General features: G+C 36.6%; 1 protein-coding gene across 3 annotated transcripts in view; it reads left to right on the top strand.

Annotated features, from left to right (window-relative positions):
* Positions 1–21837, top strand: part of AKAP6 (A-kinase anchoring protein 6) — a 532325-nt gene that overhangs the window by 445976 nt on the left and 64512 nt on the right. For all 3 annotated transcript variants that reach the window (XM_037834775.1, XM_037834777.1, XM_037834776.1), the window contains 2 exons: positions 13146–13292; positions 16339–16563. In XM_037834775.1, the coding sequence (XP_037690703.1) occupies positions 13146–13292; positions 16339–16563 (372 nt within the window). The remainder of the gene's footprint in view (positions 1–13145; positions 13293–16338; positions 16564–21837) is intronic.

A 21837-nucleotide genomic window follows, 5' to 3' on the forward strand; every position in this document is an offset into this window, starting at 1 on the left:
CTTTACTCTGTTCTTGCCCTCCTGGGTTTCTCTGGGCAAGAAGAATCTTATATCTGATCCTTGTTGCAGTAAGTGACAGCTCCTTCTCAAGCTGAGATTTTTCAGTCTTGGTGCATCTGATCTACAGAGCAATGTGATATGGCTGATCTGGTGAATGTGGGCCCCAAAAAAGGAGCTCAACTTTTCTAAAACAGAGATGAACTTTAGAATCTATCTTTTAAGCCAATCCTCATTATCCCATAAAAATATCCCAACTTGGTAGACCTCTGGTCCCTGCCTGGACACCTCCAGTGAATGAGAATTCATTATTGCCCATGTTACACTCCTACTTAAGCATCAGTCATTGGCCTCAGGCCTGACTTCTGACATCAGAAGAAACAAATCCATATTTTCTGTGTAGAAGTCCTCTAAATGCTCATAGTTTGCTAACATATTGTCCCTCTCTTCCCCCACCTCCAACTCTGATTTTTCCCTTGGCTGAAAACCTCCAGCTCCTTCAACAGCTTGACACTTGCAGAAGTATTGAATACTCTCCTTTCCTTGGGTGTTCTCCTTTAGGCATTTAATATATTGTCTGGATCCCTTTTGGAAAATGAAACCCTACCAGAACTAGGAATCCAAGTTGGGACCTAGGAAATCACAATTAAATTGATTGAGACACCTATGTGTGTCTCAATCCAATCCCAAATCATCTTTGCCTTTTTTAGGTTCTACTTCCCGTTATCTGTTGGCTCATATTGAACCTGAAGACATCTGAAACCTAGCCACCTCCATTCTCTGTGTGGTTTTTTGGAGGGGGTGGGTAGAAAGATGATCGTTAATTTTATGTCAGGCTTGAAATTTGTTATTTTTCCTTCTTAGGTTTGCTCCATTATGCCAGCTTGCTTTTTAGTCTAATATTATCATCTAAAATAGAGGTTGTGAAGTAGTCATCTGCAGATTCAGATCCAACTCAGAGACATAGTTTGGCCTGTACAGTGTTAAAAATATATACTGCAATATTTAAAATTTATTGGACTTCACATAAAAATATATTTTTCTAGTTTCTTTTAAAGAATCTACCTATCCATACTGAAGCTGTATCGAAGCCATATTCCTGCATGGACACAGTAAGCAGGGCTGAGTAGTGGTTGTCCCTCTTAGGGCAGGTGCTCTCACATCTTCCACTGTCCATGGGATTCCCTAGTCTCCCCATTCATTGGGTTTAAATGTTAGTAATCATCACATTAATGCATTGTTTTTCTTTTACTAGAAAAATATTTCCTCTTTCTTCATGACACTGGCAATAAGTACAATATGAAAGATAAAGAGATAGAGAAGGTGACTTATTCTTGCCCAAATAAACTCCTTTACATTGTCTACCAGGTAATGATACAATACAACTGGCTAGTGCTGACTCTGAGAGATTTTGCCAGTAGGAACAACCATTGGTAGCTTGGACTCTGCCATGGTGGGAATATTTACACCAGGGAAATTGGCAAACAGTACAAATCCAGGATCTTTTTTTCCCCGGAGAGCCAGTTTACCAGCATATCTCTGCCTGTAAGTACTTGAGTTTAGGATCTCTGAGCTCAAATATTTATTATTCTTTATTGTTTAGTGAGATTAATATAATCTGGCAGCCTGATCAATATGTCATACATTTATTTTATTTATCCATGACATTAATAAAAATAATGAATAGGACTGCAGCAAAGAAGATACTGTCCAGTATATGAAATAACAGAATCCATTACACAGTTATTTTTTATGTATGGTTGTTCAAAAGATTCTCAGCAAACTCCCTATACTTCTGTGCTTCTGATTGCATCCATCTGCTCACTTTATGCTTATCAAAATCTAATGGAAGCAGGATGGTGGCATAGAGAGGAGTGGAAGCTACTTAGTCCCCCTGGAACAACTAATAAACAACCAGGAATAACTAGTAAATAATCTGGAATAACTGCGGGGGGACAAACATGACTGTCCACACATCATACACCAATCTGAATTGGGAGGAATGCTCGAGATCGCAGCATAAAATCTGTAAGTAAAAACTGCAGATCCAAGCCAAGGCCCCTCCCCCATGGCAGCCCAAACTGCAAAGCCTCACTGTAATAGAGAGCAGCACTCTCTGAGCAAGCAAATATAGTTCAGCTGAACTCCAGCTGGGGTTTTAATTAACAAATGTGGACTGCTCAATACAAGCTATGAATCCCCAAGAAGTAGATAGAGGCTTTGGTGACGACTTCTCTGGGAGGGAGGGGGAGCCCAGAGAACCAGGTACTGTCTCTGGCCAACAGGTGAAACTGATGGTGGCTGTGGACTGGCACTGAAGGAGGGCTTTCTGTCACATTTTTGGCTCAGTGGAGAAAGCCTCAGCCATTTTCAGTTCCCAGCACTCTGACCCAGACAAGGGTAGAGATAGCAGAGTCAGAGAGACTGTTCAAATGCAAATGATATCTCCCCAGGGGATGTATCTTCCCTAAGAGGAAAGGAGTGGTGCCAAGCTCTACTACCCACCTTCCATTCAGAAGCAGACCCCAGAGCCTAGGGGAAAACAGCCATGGGCCCCACCTCCTTACACCAGTCTGGAGCTACAGGCTGACAGGTACCACCTGCTGGGCAGTGGCTTGAGGCCTCACAGGGTGTATCAATATTTTAAGACACCCTCAGGAAAACTGGATACTGTTGCCTCCTTCTGGACCTGAGCCCATTCTGGTCTGGGAAAACCTGATTGGGGTGACCAAGGAGGCCAGATGCCTAAACAATAGAAAACTAAAACCTACACTAAGAAAAACAAAGTTATGGCCCAGTCAGAGGAACAAACTTACACTTCAACTGAGATACAGGAATTTAAACAACTAATGCTAAATCAATTCAAAAAGTTTAGGGAAGATATGGCAAAAGAGATGAAGAGTATAATGAAAACACTGGGCATACATAAGGTAGAAATCGAAAGTTCAAAAAAACAGCTGGCAGAATCTGTGGAAATAGAAGGCACAACACAAGAGACTATGGAGACATATGACAGCAGATTTCAAGAGGCAAAAGAAAACACCCAGGAACTGGAGAACAAGACTTCTGAAAGCCTACAGACAGGAGAGTGGATGGGGAGAAGAATGGAAAAATATGAGCAATGTCTCAGGGAACTGAATGACAACACAAAGCATGGAAATGTACCTGTCATGGATGTCCCAGGGGGAGAGGAGAAGGGAAAAGGGGCATAAGCAATAACAGAGGAACTAACCAATGAAAATTTCCCATCTTTTATGAAAGACATAAAATTACAGATCCAGGAAGCTCAGCATACCCCAAACAGAATAAATCTGAATAGGCCTATGGCAAGACACTTAATAATCAGATTATCAAACATCAAAGACAAAGAGAGAATCCTGAAAGCAGCAAGAGAAAAGTGACCCATCACATACAAAGGAAGCTTGTTAAGACTGTGTGCACATTTCTCAATAGAAACCATGGAGGCAAGAAGGAAGTGGTGTGATATATTTAAGAAACTGAAAGAGGAAAACCACCAACCAAGAATCCTATATCTGGCAAAACTATCCTTCAAATATGAGGGAGAGCTTAAAATAGTCTCTGACAAAGAGACAATGACAGAGTTTGTGAACAAGATGCCTGCACTACAGGAAACAGTAAAGGGAGCACTACAGACGGAAAGGAAAAGACAGGAGTGAGAGGTTTGGAACACAATTTTGGAAGATAATAGCACAGCAATGTAAGTATACTGAACAAAGATGACTGTGAGTATGGTTGAAAGAGGAATGTTAGAAGCATGTGGGACACCAGAAGGAAAGCAGAAGGATAAAGACTGGGACTATGAAACTCAGTGAAACCTAGGGTGCTCAATGATTGTGATAAAAGGTGCAAATATGTTTTTACATGAGGGAGAACAAATGAATGTCAACATTGCAAGGTGTTAAAAATAGGGTGGGATTGGGGGAAAATACAATCAATGCAAACTAGAGACTATAATTAACAGAATCATTGTATTATGCTTCCTTTAATGTAACAAAGGCAATATACCAAAGCTAAATGCATATGGGGGGGAGGGTATGGGACTCCTGGCATTGGTGATGTTGTCTGACTCTTTATTCTACGTTACTTTAATGCTATTTTTCCTTTTGTTGCTTTCTAGCTGTCATATTTTTTTTTCTCTCTCTTTTTTCTTTTTCTTTTGTCTCTCTACCTTCTTTGACTCTTCCTCCTTCTTTGTGGAAGAAATGGAGACGTCCTTATATAGATAGTGGCAATGGTGCTGAATACATAAATACGTTACTATACAGGGAACCAATGATTGTTTACTTAGGATGGAATGTATAGTGTGTGAACAAAACCGTCTTAAAAAAAATGGGTTGATGAAGAAACTTTGAGGACAATATATTGAGTGAATTAAGACAGACACATAAGGACAAATATTACAGGGTCTCACTGATGTGAACTAATTATAATATGTGAACTCATAGACGTGAAATATAAGTTACCAGGATATAGAATGCGGCTAAAGAATGGGGAGCGGTTGCTTATTGAGCAGAATGTTCAACGAGGGTGAACTTAAACGTTTGGAAATGGACAGAGGTGATGGTAGCATGTTGTGAGAATAACTAACAGTGTTGAATCATGTGTGAATGTGGTAGAAAGGGTAAGCTCAGAGTCACATATGTCACCAGAAGGAAAGTTGGAGGTTAAAAGATGGGAATGTATAAAACAGTGAATCTGTGGTGGACAATGTCCATGATTAACTGTACAAATATTAGAAATCTCTCTCATCAACTACAACAAATGTATGACATTATAGTTAGAAGTTGATAATAGAGGGGCATCTAGGGAAAAAATATACCTATTGCAAACTACATAATACAGTTAGTAGTATTTTAACATTCTTTCATCAACAGTAACAAATGTACTATACCAAAACTATGAATCAATAATGGAGGGGGGGTGGTTAGGGGTATGGGAGGATTTGAGTTCCCTTGTCTTTATTTCTTTTCTGGAGTAATGAAAATGTTCTAAAAATTGAAAAAAAAATTAATTGTGGTGATGGATACACAGCTGTATGGTGGTACTGTGCATAATTGATTGAACACTTTGGATCTTTGAATAATTGTATGGTATGTAAACATTCTCAATAAAAAACATAGATTAAAAAAAAATCTAATGGAAGCAAAATATACCTGATCCAGGAATTCCCATCCTTGCTATAGAGATTTAAGTCATTAGATTTTGGTTCTATATTCTTAGCAATTTACTTATATTTAAAATCTGGTTAGTAGTAGAGTAAATAACTGGTATTGCCACAACATTGCATTGAGAAGGTAATAGTATTGAATTTCTATACAAGTTGACATTCAATTAAAATTTCCATATATCCGGTGAGTCAGCCAGTTTTCGGTTGGGGAGCTAGAGCAAATGCTTTGCTCCTAAGCTGATTACTTCAAAACAGGCAAAATTTAAAATAAAGTGAAATCAGGACTCATTACATCAACTAAGACTTGAGTTTGGCTTATCAAATACAGATGAAAAGCAAGAAACAGACTAGAGAGCACCCATGATATTTCTTCCTTAAATTCCTCTATGTATTATTGACACTGGAGGAAAAAATAACACATTAAAACCTCCTTACTGAATTACTGTCCTAAACCAATAGATCCATGGGGCTTGTTCAGCTAAAAGCCACAACAGACTTTGTAAGGCAATGATGTAATCTTGGCTTTGTGTCATTTATATTCAACCTAAAAAAAACAATTTTCCTGAATAGACAGGCTGACAACAATATTGTTCGGTGTGGGTTTTTATTTGGATTGTTTCCAAATGGTTCACATGCCTTCACAGTAACACATCATTCCTGCTTACGTTTTTTTGCCTGAATTCCAAAGTTTTCCCCTTTTACTAGCTTTCCATTTTTCTTTTAAGGTCTCAGTTATGTTTGTAAAACTAACCAGCTCCACCACAAAATTAGGATGTATCTTGCAGAGTGCATTCATTTTACTTTTTGCATATTTTTCCCGAGGTCATGTCAAGGTTAGTTTGAATTCCATCCTACATTAAGACTTCTTTCACAGCTATTTAGCTCGGCAGCCTACTCCCCGCTGGGGTCTGCCCCTTGGGCACGTCAAAGCTTCAGACCTGACAAATCACACACAGATGAAGCTGTACAGTTTTTTAAACAGTTTCATCAGTAAAATTTTTTTTTCTTTTCCACTATCCTCCTTCATGTTGAGATTTTTTTTCTCAGAATTACCATTTCAGGAATGTTGATTTCTATTTGAGACTGTTTTTGTACCAGAGTTGCAAACTAGCAACATTATTTATTTTATGGTACTTTATACTAATAGACTTCTAGACACCAAGATTACAGACCTACAGATTGCTCCTGAACTAGTATAACTGCAATCGCATTATTAAAATCTATTTGTAGCAGGAAGCTTAGTGTTGGAAAGGTGGTTATCCCACAGAGTAGTCTACCAGAATCATGAAAAAATATCAGCCATGAAGATGCATCCATTTTATAACACATTATGAGTTGGACCTGAAAATATTTCCCAAATGGTTAGTAATATGCTCTTATCAGTATTTTAGCGAATTGTGAAACTAATGGTGCAACTCCATTTCCTGTTTAATTGATGAAGTTAAAATGCTTGGCTGCTAATGAGTATATTAGCAAACAATGTCCCCTTTACAGACTTAAGTAGATCAGGATTTTTAAAAGCAGCTCACTGTCCTTATTTTTATAGGATAAAAAATATTGACTGCCATAAAATTGCTAGGTCTACTGAAGAAGTAGTGTAATCATTGCTGTGCAGTCATTTTGGCAATGTCAGACGATCAGATTATAGTTTTCTATTTCTCACACTAAAAAATAGTTATTTTCATTTACAAACCATAGGCTTTTCATTACATTTTCATTCAGGACAAGCAACACCTGAAGATTTTAACTGCAGACTTCAGCAGAAAACTTACACAAGTGAAGGGAAAAATCATATTTGAGTGATTCTCCTCTCCCGGCCCTCTTTTACAGTTAGCACAGTATAAAAATACCCAGTGAAGGGTTCTATAAAAGGTTGCTTGCTTGAAACTAATTAAAAGCAGGTCTAAATAGAAAAAGAAAAGAAAAGGAGATCAAAGGAATTACATTAGGTGTCAGGACATTGGTTGTTTGAGAACATTTTATTTAAATTTTTGTCATTTTGTTCCAGGAAAAAGCTAAATTCTAAAAATGTACATTTTTGCTGTAATTCCATATTTGTGTTATTTTTGCAATAAGATACATGTCAACAGGAAAACATCTTGAAGAAATCATTTCAGCATTGACGCATTAACACATTATGGTGAAAAGAGAGGCTTGTGCTTTTCACGCAGTGCATTTCAGTCTTCAATTAATGTGAAAGCACTACAATGCCTATGCAACTTCTCTTGCCTAGTGGTGCACCATTTATCATTGCAGTTTTACATTGACCTTGACACCCACTTCATTAGAATAAAGATTGTCTACCATTTAGGTTACATTGTTCCTCTGCACAGAGACCCCATGCAAATTTCTGTTCAGATAGAAGAGCTGCGAGGCTGTCAGAGGTCATCTGCATTAAATGATTGCAGCTATTTTCCAACTGCTTCTTTTCATTCTACTCAATTCAGGCTAGGAGGATCAATCAAGTCCTCTGCCTGAAACAGTGGGACTGCTGGGAATATAACTGTTTTTGGTAGTAGTGGATATGCCCTAAACAGTATTAAATATTTAATATAAACTCATTAAAGGCCATGCAAAGGCTTCAGAAAGATATCAAATTTATAGAAAAATATAAGGGATTAGAGAATCCCTTTTAAAATAAGTAGCATAAAAGTGATCGATTTTATAATTTTAGAGAGTATGATCACAATAGTTCTTAAACTTAGTGAGTCTTTTCTATAGGAGACTTTTCTTTGACATGGATAGGGAAGGGGCGAGACAAGCAGAGTTGGTGTTCTTATGCCTGAAATTGACATGAAAGTTTTTAGTTATTGGTGGCTTTGTTTTTGTTCTATAACAATGAATTCTGCTCTGGCTATATTTATTAATAAAGGCTTAGGTATTTGTTATGTAGAAGAAATGATTGGAGAAATAAGTTGCCAGGTTTTCTACTTAAGTTTTCTGAGTGATATAATTGGAATTAAATTATTAATGGGAGATACTTTAAAAAAGATTGTTTTATGATCTTCTATTAGGGAATTTGCAATTCATTTTAATATTTGTAGTTTGATTTATATTAAAGATAATGCAATCTATGTCCAATTAAGAATACATGGCCAATGTAATGTGATTTCCAGATCATGCAAATAGAATAAGCTGAAAGAGGGGGGAAAACTCAATTCTTAACCTCAGATGTAATTTGCTGTGCGAGTTCTGGCAATTTTAAATGACATTGCACTTTTTAATTTTTCCAAAGGCTCAGCAGCAAATTTATCCCAATCAAGAAAGCCTATTATTAATTTACAAGGACAATTGTAGGAGTCTTTATAATTTCTCTGTGCAATTATTCGCCATAAATTGCTAATGGTAAAATACAAGGAGTTTGCAAGAAATAACGACTATTATTTGTCTTGGGCATGAGCCCTCTTCTGCAATCTTGACCATCTTCCCAAAGTGTTGGTGATATTGGCTCTATGTTTATCACATGTGTTGTGAGATGCTGGACAGCGGTATTCTGAAAAAGGGGACAGCACAAGAGCTGCTGTGAAGGCGAGACTGGCCTCTATCAGATTCCTGCACTCGGCATGTACAGCTGAGCTGTGGACCCTGGACTTTTGTATAAAAAGACTCTTTGTTCACCACTGAATGGCATTAGGCATGGACTTGCTGAGGGGCCACCATGCAGCCTCGCATGAGGAGGGCAAACACTAGCCAGAAAACACAATGAGAGAGTCATGGACAGACACGTCGCTGCACTTTTGTGCAAAAATGCCTGGTTTCACAAATAATTTTGCCAGTGGTTTGGTGTTTTGATGTTTTCCTAGCATGTGTTTTCTCTTGATGATAGACTAGGTTAGATTTTATTTTCTCAGTGTAATTTTTCTATCTATATATTTATCTACCTATCTACTGTCTTTACCTATCTATCATCTATCTGTCTGTCTATCTGTCTGTCTGTCATGTGTATGGGGGAAGATGGAGTTTGTCAGATATACAGGTGTTTGTGGTGTTACTTAGTACCAGGAAAAAATTCAAACGTGACATTCTAAGAACTGGATCTTTTAACTCTTCCTAATACAAAGTCACCTGAAGCCCAGTTAAAAGTAATGTGGTGCAAGATGTGAAGACTCAAACCCTGATGATGCAGAGTCCAACAGCCCTATTCTAATAATCGAGAAAATTCGTTGGTTTAATTCTTGTGTTTTCCGTAGCCAAAGCTTCACTCTCCGTTCAGCAATGTCTGGTCTCTTTTCAGCATAACCAACAGAAGCACCATACAAAAGTCTTACAATGGATGTCTTAATCTCTCTGTGTGCTTTTAGAGCATTATTTTGAATTCCATCATGCTGCCTTTTTTCTTTCCTCTTCTGAAGTTTTATTACAACAGCAGAATTCCCAGGGAGCTTTGGGGGCAAGGTTCACATAATATAGCCCTGAAGTTTTGCTTAGGTGGAATCCATCCCCCAATCCTGGCCATCTTTTGATGATCTTTCTATTTCAAAAAGATTCACTGGGTAGAGTCTTACGGCATTAGCTGTACATAGTTTATTTTTTATTTTTTTATTTACTAGACAGTGAGCATCTACAACCCTTTCATGATGCTTTCTTTCTCTGACCTCTCAGTGACAAGGCATCTTGTTCTTTAACATTGAGGGAGGCAGAAAAATGCTTGAGTTGCTCAATGTGTGCCTTCTATACCAGTTTCAAAATGGCTTATTCTTCTGGTTTCCATGGTGACAATTAACACTGTTTCAAGGCATTGTTCCAGTCTCCATTTGGGCAGAATTTTCGGTGTGATTTTTAACAACAACAAAAAAAAGGTTTTAGGGAGAGAAAAAGCCTTTAGCATAACTGTCAAAAAAGTTATCTCAATCAAGTCTTCAGGCATTTCTAAGTATACTTATTTCCAAAATCCTTATTTTTGCTGGCTTTGTTTTTATAATTCGATTTTAACACTTACGCTTTTAAAAAGAAAGCACTGAATAAGAATTGTCTAAAAACTTCTTCAACTCTTAGTTAAAACAGTGAACTAGTGTTTATGGTTAATTTTAACTCTGTTTTTAAAGTATTCTTTATACATACAGATGTATGTATATGTATATATATGTAGAATAGGAATGGCCTGTGTCTTTAATTTAGATAATTCACATAGTTAGTAGGAGGCTTCATTAGTCAAAATTGAATTGGCCAAGCAAATACACTTAATAATGTAAATATGCCCTTTCAATAGAGTATATTTTATTTTTGACTAGACAGAGGCCCACAGCAGGTGCTGTGGGGAAATTAAATACTGGATGCTTATTTACCTTAGCACTCAAGAAAAGCCATCTGACTTTAACTTTGATAATCTCATTTTTGGCTATTGAAGAGTGGTCTAGATCATAACATTCCCAGAATACAGGACACAATGGGGCGGCCTTTGCTCACTTACTGCTGTGGATGAAATGAATACAAAGATTAAATTATCTTCTCACCACAGGATAAAGTAGCCCTCCTTGATAGGATGGTCGAGAACTGATAGAGCTGGCATTTGATTCTCCCCCTCAATGCTTCTGAAAAGATGTTGCAGAGAGAAGAGCAAGAACATACTAGCATCAACAAAAAATATAGCCCTCATCGTATTATTACACATACAGCTTTAGGCCCTAAATCATATCAGATGCAACCTTAAGAGTGCTTCAAAAATTAAAATAAATATTTTCACCTTAAATTACATGACATTCTAGTACCTTTCATTCACATACCAATACATCTAACAATTAACTGGATTCTCTTAGCTTTTATAGTTGAAGGCATTGTCCATCAATCACATCTTTCATCAAGCTGTTTATACAGTAGGTTACGTGGTGACAAAGACAGAGAGCATACATAAAGACAAGCTTTTTTAATGTAATAACCTTTTATAATAGCTGTTGAAGTGACTATTTGCACCACATTTCACAGAAAAAATTATTTTATTCATCTAAAATTAAATTAATTGCTTTTTATATTTTTATTATTGCAAGACTATCATTTCTATGAGACACATCTAAACTGTTCTCTTTCTTGACTGATCTTCTGTGTAGGAGCCATTCATAGGTGGATAAAGGAGGAGGGATGAACTTGTCCAAATACAAGTAATAATTTGTGGAGGCCACTCCGAAGTGGCATAGCCAGAGGACTCCCTCTGTGGACTAATTCATGTGGCATAAGTAAAGGATTTAAACGGGATTACTCTGCCTGCCTGAAATACTGGTTCCTCTGATATTATGTCCAAGTCTTACAGAATTAATTATGTAAATCTTTATCAGCTACATCATCTTTAGATGAAAATCTTATTCTATAATGCAGATTGCTCTCTCCTCCAATCATCCCTCTGACAAAAAAATGCTATCTAGGTTTCTAGAATACTTGTTGAGCATTGAGTCCAGAAACCTCTAGTGGACAGTCTGCTCTCTATGTTGGAGTAATGTGGTCCTGGTAATTGCCCGCCATTAAAAAACACATTCAGATTTCCCAAGCCAAATTCTGAAGGAGCTCTAAAGCAGCCTTTGATTTTTTTTCATTATGCATATTCATGTAATTTTGGATACTCTGACATCCTGATCAACATTCATTAATAATATGAAATGCTTTAAATCACCTCATTTAAAACATTTTGTTCTGTGATCCACAAATGACTAACATTTGGAGAAGTTTACATAATACAAATGATGTGCATGTTTAGTGTAAATGAAAGATTAAAATATGAAGCTAAAAGTATGCAAACATATGCACACAATGCTGAAGATCTATTAACCGAAACAGCGATTTTACACCTTGTTTTCCTTTCAGCTGCTTTTGGATGTATTTTGGTTGGGATTTTATATAATACCATGTTTTTAAGGTGAATAAAATCACCCAAGTGCTTGGGCATGTTTTGAACTTGCTGATTTGCTACTTTGCCCGGACGAAAGCTTTTCTTATTTGATCCAGGAAGGGTGCTTATCTTTTAGCTCATTTAGGGCAAAGGAGCAATGCTACCAATGTGCCTAAAGGAAAGACGTTTTGGGAATTGCCATTATATTTTGGAAATGTGCTAAAATGTAAAAGATTTAGTTTTCACTCAGAGGTGTTTTTATATGTACATTTTCAAAATGCACATACAGTAATTTATAGCTGTTCATAATATAGGACTTTTTAACTATGAAATTAACTAGACATATTTGAAGAGAATCACCATAGTATAGTAACTGTCATGTTAAATGGCACTTACGTTATTTCTAGCAAAATATCTTTTAGGAGAGACTCACTTGGCAATTTGTCAGAATACAATGTATATTGGGGAGAGGACTCTGTAATCAATTATGATGTTTGGGGACATTTTACAGCCCCCAAATAAGGAAGTATAACCATTATAACTATTTTCAAAGCATGTGTTTTCTTTCTCCTCTTTAAATGTACCTCTTCTGTAAGCCCACACAGAGTTTTAAAGTAAAATAAAAATGAAAGCAAAATGTTAACTGGAATTTAGTGGCCTTCCAGGATAAGGAGGATGTCAGATAATCTTTATGGATAATTGTAATTGTAATATTCTGAGGCTGGCTCTTTGGGGGGAGGGGCAGGGATGAGGAATAGGGCAGCACTCTGGAGCCCAATGTTTAACTACCAGAATTAACTGTAATATTAAACCCTCCTGGACCAGATATTTTCCTATCTGGAATATTTTAAATCAAAGACCAAATGTTTTGGTAAACTTTAGTTTAAAAAAGCTTAAGTCTTAGTCAACTAAGTGGAGTATCTCAGATATTTGTGTGTGAGATATATACACATAAGTAGTGTTTAACTGTTTTCAGCAATATTCCTCAACTACTCAAGACACTTTGGTTTTTCTTATCCTCTCCCTCAATTTATTGGAAACAAAATCTTTTAACACCCACAAGCACCACAAACTCTTTGTTCAAAGATTTGCTAAGGAAACTTCTCTCCCTAATAGTATCTCTTTCTCTCTTCTCTTTTTTAGCGATACAGTGTGGAAATGTCCATCAGGCACCTGAAAAAGAAGGAGCTGCTTAGTAAGGTTGAAGCTTTGAAGAAAGGTGGCGTTTCACTACCAAATGATCTCCTTGAAAAAGTGGATTCAATTAATGAAAAATGGGAACTGCTTGGGGTATTTGCATTTTTATTACTGTTTGTAGGTTATGTATACATTTTTTGTGTAGTGAAGTACTCTATCCGTCTGATTTCTAATTTGAGAAACAAATATCTCCCTCTTTCAATTCACTACCTACATTTCAAACAAGCTGTTTATGCTATTATGGGAGAAGGATACTGCTTTTTCCTTTTCTGTTTTTTTTTTTTTATTCTGAGTTTGTCTTTCATATTTTAATAATTTTGGTTCTTTAATACATAAAAAAGTAAGTAAAATATGCCATGTATTATGGGTATGCACCAAGTAACTGTAATACAGTATATCTGATATACACTGACTGTCATGCTTGAATGAATGTTAATAGAATTTATTCTGAAGGTACATGTTAGAGACATCCTCTGTTTAACTATTTACTGTACCCTTAAGATGAAAAGTGGAGTTGTCACTACAGCTTTCAAGTCACACTAAAGCCGCTAAAACAGAGATGCAAATTTGACCCAAATCTGAATTGCAGAATTAAATCAGCCTCTGTTTTGTGCCTCAATTTCCAGCTCACTTTTAACAAAAGCCAAAAAAAAAAAAAAAGTTTCATGTAATTCATTTCACCCAATGATGGGCTGGGTCTCAGCCAAAGCCTGAGATGCAAGAATCTGGCAAAAAAGGCAATATAGAGATTCTGTTACCCAGAGACCAGGATGGCACCATGCAGGAGACAGTACTGTCCTTTTGTTGGAAGACAGCTGAGAGAGAGAGGTTAAACTCTATTTTTTCATCAATTTCTCTCCTAAATTGCCTTCACTTCAAATCAAGGGTAAGCTAAATTTGTCAATTACCTAAATGATTAATTATAACAGTTTAGTATGGGTGATGTCAGTTATGGGGCAAAATTTTGCATGCCTTCCTTCTTCTGCCTCTTAAATTTTTTAAAAAAGAAATAATCCTACAAAAATATGTTGAATGAAAACCTTTCCCCATACCTGCTGACTTGGAGGAATGCCAGTATTCAGTTTATGCCATATTTAATCTAGGTGATTAAGAAGCTGCAATTTTAAGCCCTTGCTTTCTCCTCTAAATTCACTATACTCTACAGTTGTGCAACAAACTTAAAATTTTAAGTTTTCACTCTTATTGTAACATTACTTTTTAATAGAAACTAATGGAACTGACTTTATAATATTGCAGTTTAAACCAGAACCTACTAAATTCTGGAGAATTCATTGATCTAATACAGGAGAAGTATAGTAAGTGTATGATATTTTAAAAGGTTGTTTATTAAATAGATAAGAACAGAAATGTTATATGCTTAATTGATAGACCTAATTATCTGTGCACACTAAATATTGATATATGTAACACTAATTTGATAAATAACTAATATTTTTAAACAGTGTTTTTAAATATGTCATGTCTGTTGCTTCCTCAGTAAAAACTTTTAATTCAACATTGTATTTAAAAAAAGAAACAGATTATTTAGTTGTGCTTTATGAGTCAGATACCTTAAACATGGTTTCTATTTGGATAAATACATCTTTGAAATACAATATGCAGAGCTTTATAATGATTTTGAGGGAGGGGGTAAGGGCAAGATTATAACAAAACCTATGCCACACTAACAGGCATACTGTTTTAATTGGCATGATTACATTTTAATTGACATGAAAAAAATTAAAGGATTTTAACTTCTAACAATAGTAAAAAAGAGGAATATGATTTTTAATATTACTTTCATCTAAGGTGAACAGTGTGGAATGGAAATACATTAGAATGAAATGTCAGTGGTGCGTACAGTTTAATCTGTGAAATTTTGTCCCCTGTGCTGCATATTACTCTGTCTCAATTGCATATTAAACAACCCTATCAAGGCAGGCATTGGCATCTGCTGTGCTGACACAAATTGTGAATTAAATGAAATTGATGTCCTCTGTCGTATATTTATGAAGACGGACCATTCTCTGAAGTATTCTGTTTATGAAGAATTTATGATTGCAAACTGTTCCAGAACAAAAAAAGTGGCAATAAATTCTTTTTTGTGACCCTACCCTCCAAGGGCATTGATTTCACCTCCTGCTGCTACTTTTGTTACAGCATAAAAACAATAACTAAATCTGGATTCCACTGAGGGTCTTCAAATTATCAATATTTGCACCATGAAAATATAAGGGTGTTGCTAGGAAAGGCTTTTTTTGTCTGTTACGATCTCCTAAAGACACTATTTACAGAACACTACACAACAGATGAATGTTTGTTGACTTAATTTTATCTCTGTTTTAAAGCTTATTTTTGTAGGTTTAATTCATCATTATACATTAAATCCAATCGATTCCCCAAAGAGTGTTTTCAACCAAAAATTTAAAAAAACAGCCCTCCTGCCCTCCTTCATGTTATAGTGGTTAATCTAAGTAGTCTTCTAGCATAGTGGATTGGGAATTATTTTAGCACATATATTAGAAAGTCTAGTATCCACAAATGCAAAGTGGTAAGAATTGTGGGATTGAACAATTTCTGAGTCAGGTAAAACCAACAATAGGACCATGCAGGCTATCCCTTTGCAAAATCCCTCAGTCATAGGGTTTAGGAAATTACACTTCACAAACAAAAAGGAACTTAATTCTCCATGCACAATGTATTCTTGGTCTCTTTGGTGTATCGATTAAACTGACTTCTATCTCCTGAAAGTTTTATGCAGAGGATGTCTTTAATGTGAATTCCTGTCATGAGAATTCAAATGAAATTTTAGCAGTGACCAGGGGTGAACTTTTGGGCCAAATCTCCTTTCCATGAAAAGAAAGTATAAGTGGATCCTGTCTTCTTCCGCCTTCAGTGGTAGTCAGGACAACACGGCCCTAGAATTTGAATCCCAAAAGGCACAACAAGCTAATCTGGACTGAAAGTCATTAGCAAGGTGGCAAGAGCTGCTGGATGCCTTCCATGTGGCTCTTGTTACCAACCAAACTGTGATGCGCTTTTAGTACCTAAACTAATCTATGTTTTTGTTTTGTTGTTGTTGTTGTTGCTGTTGTTGTTGTTGTGTGTGTGTGTGTGTGTGTTTAATCTGATGCATTAGAAAACCCTAGGAGAGAAGATCCAGGACACAATAGCAGGGCACAGTGGGTCGAGTCCACGTGACCTGCTGTCTCCTGAAAGCGGAAGCCTGGTAAGGCAGCTGGAGGTCAGGATCAAAGAACTGAAAGGGTGGCTAAGAGATACAGAGCTTTTCATCTTCAATTCCTGCCTAAGACAAGAAAAGGAAGGAACAATGAATGCTGAGAAACAACTGCAATACTTTAAGGTAATAAAAAAACAATCAAAGTTGATAAAAAGCTTTCTTTATGGTAGGGATGAAATATTTATCAAGTACATAAAGTATTATACCCATGTATCTGTGTATCACTGTGCACTTAAATGTTTCCTTGAATTTATAGACACTCTCTACAGTTCTTATATGCCAATGCCTGTGTGTGTATAAAGATGAACATTAAGCATATCAAATACACATTGTATAGGGGAAATCTCTGCTGCTCATGTGTTTTGTGCCTGTTGAGGGAGGACATTGATAAGTTAAAAAGCAGACCAACAAACACTGAAAATTCCTGGGGACTTTGAAAGACAGACCTAAATGTTCTATACTTGGCTAAAAATACTTCTAAAAATTGATATGATAAAGGCACTTGATTTTTGATTAATGTTAAACAAATCAAAACAATTTTTACATAAGAAAGAGGCAACTATTTATGGAGGAGAGATAAAAAAGAGGTTCCTACATTACAAGCATATTCTATTGCAGAATAATGCCAGTATTAGCAATGCAGCTGTAAATGTGTTCATTGCACCTCCATAAAGCAGGGCTTTTCCCCTGATTTGTTTCCGTTGTTTACACAATATCTATTCAAAAGCAGTTTAAATTCAAATGATTTTTCTTACTGCCCAAGCTAGTCCCAACTGCCTAAATCCTCCCATAAATGCAGTGATTATTTGAGTTCTGGCTGGCATCAGCCTATATGAGACTTTTGGGTTGTAGAACATAAACAGTGGCAAGAAAACTGACATGAAAAGTCTTGAAGAGGAGAAAGAGGAAAACCAAGAAGGAAAACACCTGTTTGGGATCAAGCAACTGTTTCTTCTCAAAGCCTTCTAGGTCCAGGCTTTATTCATCCCATCCTCTTCTGCCTTGCAATCATCCAGCAATCTATCAGAGAATGTAATCTCATGTAGTTCACCTTCCCTCTGTCAAGTAGGCAGGCTTGCCTTGCTCACCTGTATAACCAAAGAGGAGCTCCCTCCAAGGTAAGACCAAGGTAATACTTCTCAACAACTGTCCGCATCACACACCAGCAAATTGTTTTGGTTGAAAACCTTCTCTTCTGCCACCAACTTGACAAGATCAAACTGAAAGTAGATGGAAATGTCTTGCCAAGGCAAATGGGTTTTACTCTTTAAAATCTAATATCCAGATGATTTGCTATTTCCTCTCTGCTTCTCCCACTCTAACCCCGAGTGCATGGAGATGGAGTCCTCAGAGCTTTGCCTCTGTGCTATTGGACTTGAACATGTCCCTTACAAAACATCCTGACAATTAGTAGGCTGGATGTTGTGAAATATATATTTTTCTCTATTGTTTCCTTATTGCAGCTTTAGTCAACTAGGTAATGGCAACAGCTTTGGGATTAAGGCAAATCCCAGTCCAGCTGGGTGACCTTAGTCATGTTTGTTGTACAGTCCCTTGGTGCCTCAGTTTTTTCATCTGTAAAATAGGATGTCAATAGTATTTATCTCACAGGGTTATGAGTTAACATGTGGAAAGCACTTATTATTTCCACTTTTTTCCAGTGGTGCATTCATAAGGACTAGAAATCTCATAAGTCCAAGTGTGTTATAAAATAATAATTGGAAACAAAGGAAGTTTGTTATTATAATTATTTATCAACCCGCCTACCTACCTAGCTCATGCACAGATATTTGAAAACTAAACTTTTTTTTTTTTTGCTACTATTATAGATGGAAGCATGAGTGGTTTTGCTTTAATTTTCCTGTTTCTTGCCAAGTACATTAGCTGTACACTTTAGCTTCTTACAGTGACATTAACATCATTTTCAGCTAGGTCCTGGCAACAAGTTTAAAAAAAGAGAGAGAGAGAGAATGAGAGATGGGGAGAAGAGACAGGGAGGTACACAGAGAGCAAGAGAGATACAGAGGGATAGAGAGAGATCTAGGGTCAGAACACACAAGCAAGCAATCTCTAGGTTTCAGATCATTAGATGACTCCTGGGAATCCCAGTCATTTGTTAAAATTGCACTAAAACTTTCTAGCCACAAGAGGAACTACACTTAATTCACTATTTTATCAAGTATGTCTTAGGGCCCGAAAATAATCATAGAATTTTTTTATTTCAAAACTACCATAGAGACTATCACATGGTTTTCACTATTGTAATTCTCTTCTTCAGATATATATATGTATATTTTTTTCTTACAGCATTTTCATTTTTGATGTCATGATTCATTAAACCAAGTCTTTTCATTCCCCACCCTCATTCATTTAGCTATTTTTAAAATGATGTAGTAATCACAGAAATTCTCCTACCCCAAACAAAATGTTGGACCTTGACAATAACCTACACCTAGCCATGTGGTTCCCCCAGCCCCATTCTATCCCGTTTCCGTAGTCTAAGGAAATCGTGATTCTGAAATCGTGATCATTATCTTTTCGTTATTTCCTTGCTTTCCTTTTATGGGAAAGAATATTTTTTATAGGAAAGTGATACAATTAAGAAAGTTCTTAACTTTATTTTTTAATGCATTCTTTCATTGTAAACTGTGCCAGTTTGAATGTATTATGTCCCCCAGAAAAAGCCATATTCTTTGATGCAATCTTGTGGGACAGACAGAATAGTGGGGATTAAGTTGGAACATTTGAATTAGGTTGTTTGCATGGAGATGTGCCCCACCCAGCTGTGGGTGGTGACTCTGATGGGATACTCCCATGGAGGTGTGACCCCACCCATTCAGGGTGGGCCTTGATCAGTGGAGCCATATAAAACATGCTGACTCAAAGAGACTGAACGGAGTGCAGCTGTGAGTGACGTTTTGAAGAGGAGCAAGCTTGCTAGAGAGGAACGTCCTGGGAGAAAGCCATTTTGAAACCAGAACTTTGGAGCAGATGCCAGCCACATGCCTTCCCAGCTAACAGAGGTTTTCCAGACGCCATTTGCCATCCTCCAGTGAAGGTACCTGATTACTGATGTGTTACCTTGGACACTTTATGGCCTTAAGACTGTAACTGTATAGCCAAATAAACCCCCTTTTTATAAAAGCCAATCCATCTCTGGTGTTTTGCATTCCACAGAATTAGCAAACTAAAACATAAACCTTAACATATATACATAACAATGACAAATTTCAAAGTACGATTAACTTTATTAAAAAGGTAATTGTGCTGTGTATTATTTTTAGTACTTCCTTTTTCTCATTTAATATTATAATGCCAAGATTCATTTATGTTATTTAGTGTGGCTAAATTCATACATTTTGACAGCTGCATAATATTCCATGGTAAGAATATACATGTTGATATCTCATTTAATCCTAACAGCAAGCCTATAAATCAGTATTCGTATCCTGATTTTACAGATATGGAAACAGAGACACAGGCTGTTGAAGTTTTATGTGTCCCTGGTCACCTATAATGAGTGGTAGAATTGGAGTTTAAATCCAGGATGTCTGACTCTAAACCCTATTCTCTGAACTACTACAGAAAATTGACATTTATTGATATTTATGTCAGGAGACTCAAAGAAAAGAACAGGTCAGAACTGTGTTTCATTGTTTCTTCATGGTGGATTTATCTGTCAGTCTCTTCAGCAATATTTAGCCAGAAAAGCAAATAGGTTTAGCTATTAATGATCTTGAAGGGTGAAAATATTTTTTTATTTTGCATTTTTGTACAATATCAATGTAAATGTGTGTCATCTTCTAAATTAGAACTTTTTAAACTTTAGAGATTATGGAGCTGTGGTGATTTTTCTTTATGACCTGAAACTCCAGTCCCTTTTAAAGTGAGGAGTGTGATCAAATAAGTTAAAGAGAGATAGCATCATAGCACTTTTTTGTTTGTGTTTTGTAAGAAGACTTTATGTGTGTCTGTTGGAATGATTTTCTTCCCTATCCAAAATTTTAAATATTTCAGAACTCTTTAATCTTTAGTGCTTAGTGTAGGATTTGTCAAGGGTTCTGTGTATTAACACATTGAAACCAATGTTTATGATATAATAATAATATAATATGTTTATAGCCAGTAAAAATGATAGTTGGTAATAAGCATATATGGACTAAAGCTTTTTACTTACCACAGAAAACAAATACCCTCTGCCTTCCTAAGTGACAATTTAGGATAGTTAAGAGAACCTTAAGGAATGGGACACCTCTCGCCATGTTCCGTCTCTTCTTGTGGGTTCCCAAGTATCTCCTGCTGTCATTAGTCACACAGAAGGGGATAAGCTTTATCCACAGTGTTTAGCTTTATGATTCTCCATTCTCTAAAATCTCATGCTTTTAAAGGAAAGGAAATCATTTTATGTGACACTCATAGTAAGCACTACCCAGGAGACTAGAGAGGGAAGATGCCACATATAAAAAGGAAAACCTGTCACCTATCACTTTGAAGACAGAACAGTGCTTCTTCTCATGGCTTGGTCTGGGATGAGAGAAAGGATCAGGATCTAAAGTTTTCAGAAAAAATGTAAAAGCAATTTTGGAATGTTATCTTTCTTTTTAAGGCAGTAAGTATGCTAAGAGAGAGATTAGACACAAAGGAAAATTCTACCCAAGAGAAAAGCAGGCGCCCGGCAAGGGGCAGAAGCATTAAGGTGTGAACCTAATTGGCTTGGGACAGAAATGCAGAATTAGCAAGGAGTGAACACACTGACAACAAAATGTGGTAAAACACTTTAGGGAATTTAGGAGATTTCAGCTGGCCCAAGGCCCTTTAGAGCTGTTGTGTGCAGCTTCAGTGCCACTGGCTGAGAAGCACTACTTTTTAATGATGACCCTTCAGAGAGAAAAGAAAATAATTACTTAATCATATGTTCTTTTTATCCCGTAACCAAATTCATTATTCTAAAGACTCTAATTGGGAAGAAATTATCCATTGCCAGCTAAAGAAGGCCAAAGCGCTGGCCTCAGTCCAAAACCAGCCTCAGATGGGCAAATTTAAACCTGCTACTAGGCTCTGACATCAAGAAGGTGAATGAGTAGAATAGGTTTGGTAACTTCGATGATTAGTGCCCAAATTTGCTTGGCAATTTAAATTTGACCAAGCACTTCTATTCATGTTGTTATTGTTAAACCTCACATTAATTATGTAAGTTGAAAATTGTGATCACCTTCTGTGTGTGCTTATTTTTATGAATGAAGGGCTTGAGTGAGATGCAGAGTAGTTAATGTGACTTGTTTGAATCCACCTAGCAATCAGCATCAGAGACAGAGCTAAAGCCATGGTCTTTAAGTTCAAATTCCAGGACTCTTCCCATCTTGTCAGCCTCTGACCCTTCAAATTAAACACTGAAAC

This window comes from Choloepus didactylus, chromosome 4 (assembly GCF_015220235.1).
Source record: "Choloepus didactylus isolate mChoDid1 chromosome 4, mChoDid1.pri, whole genome shotgun sequence".
Lineage (NCBI taxonomy): Eukaryota > Metazoa > Chordata > Mammalia > Pilosa > Megalonychidae > Choloepus > Choloepus didactylus.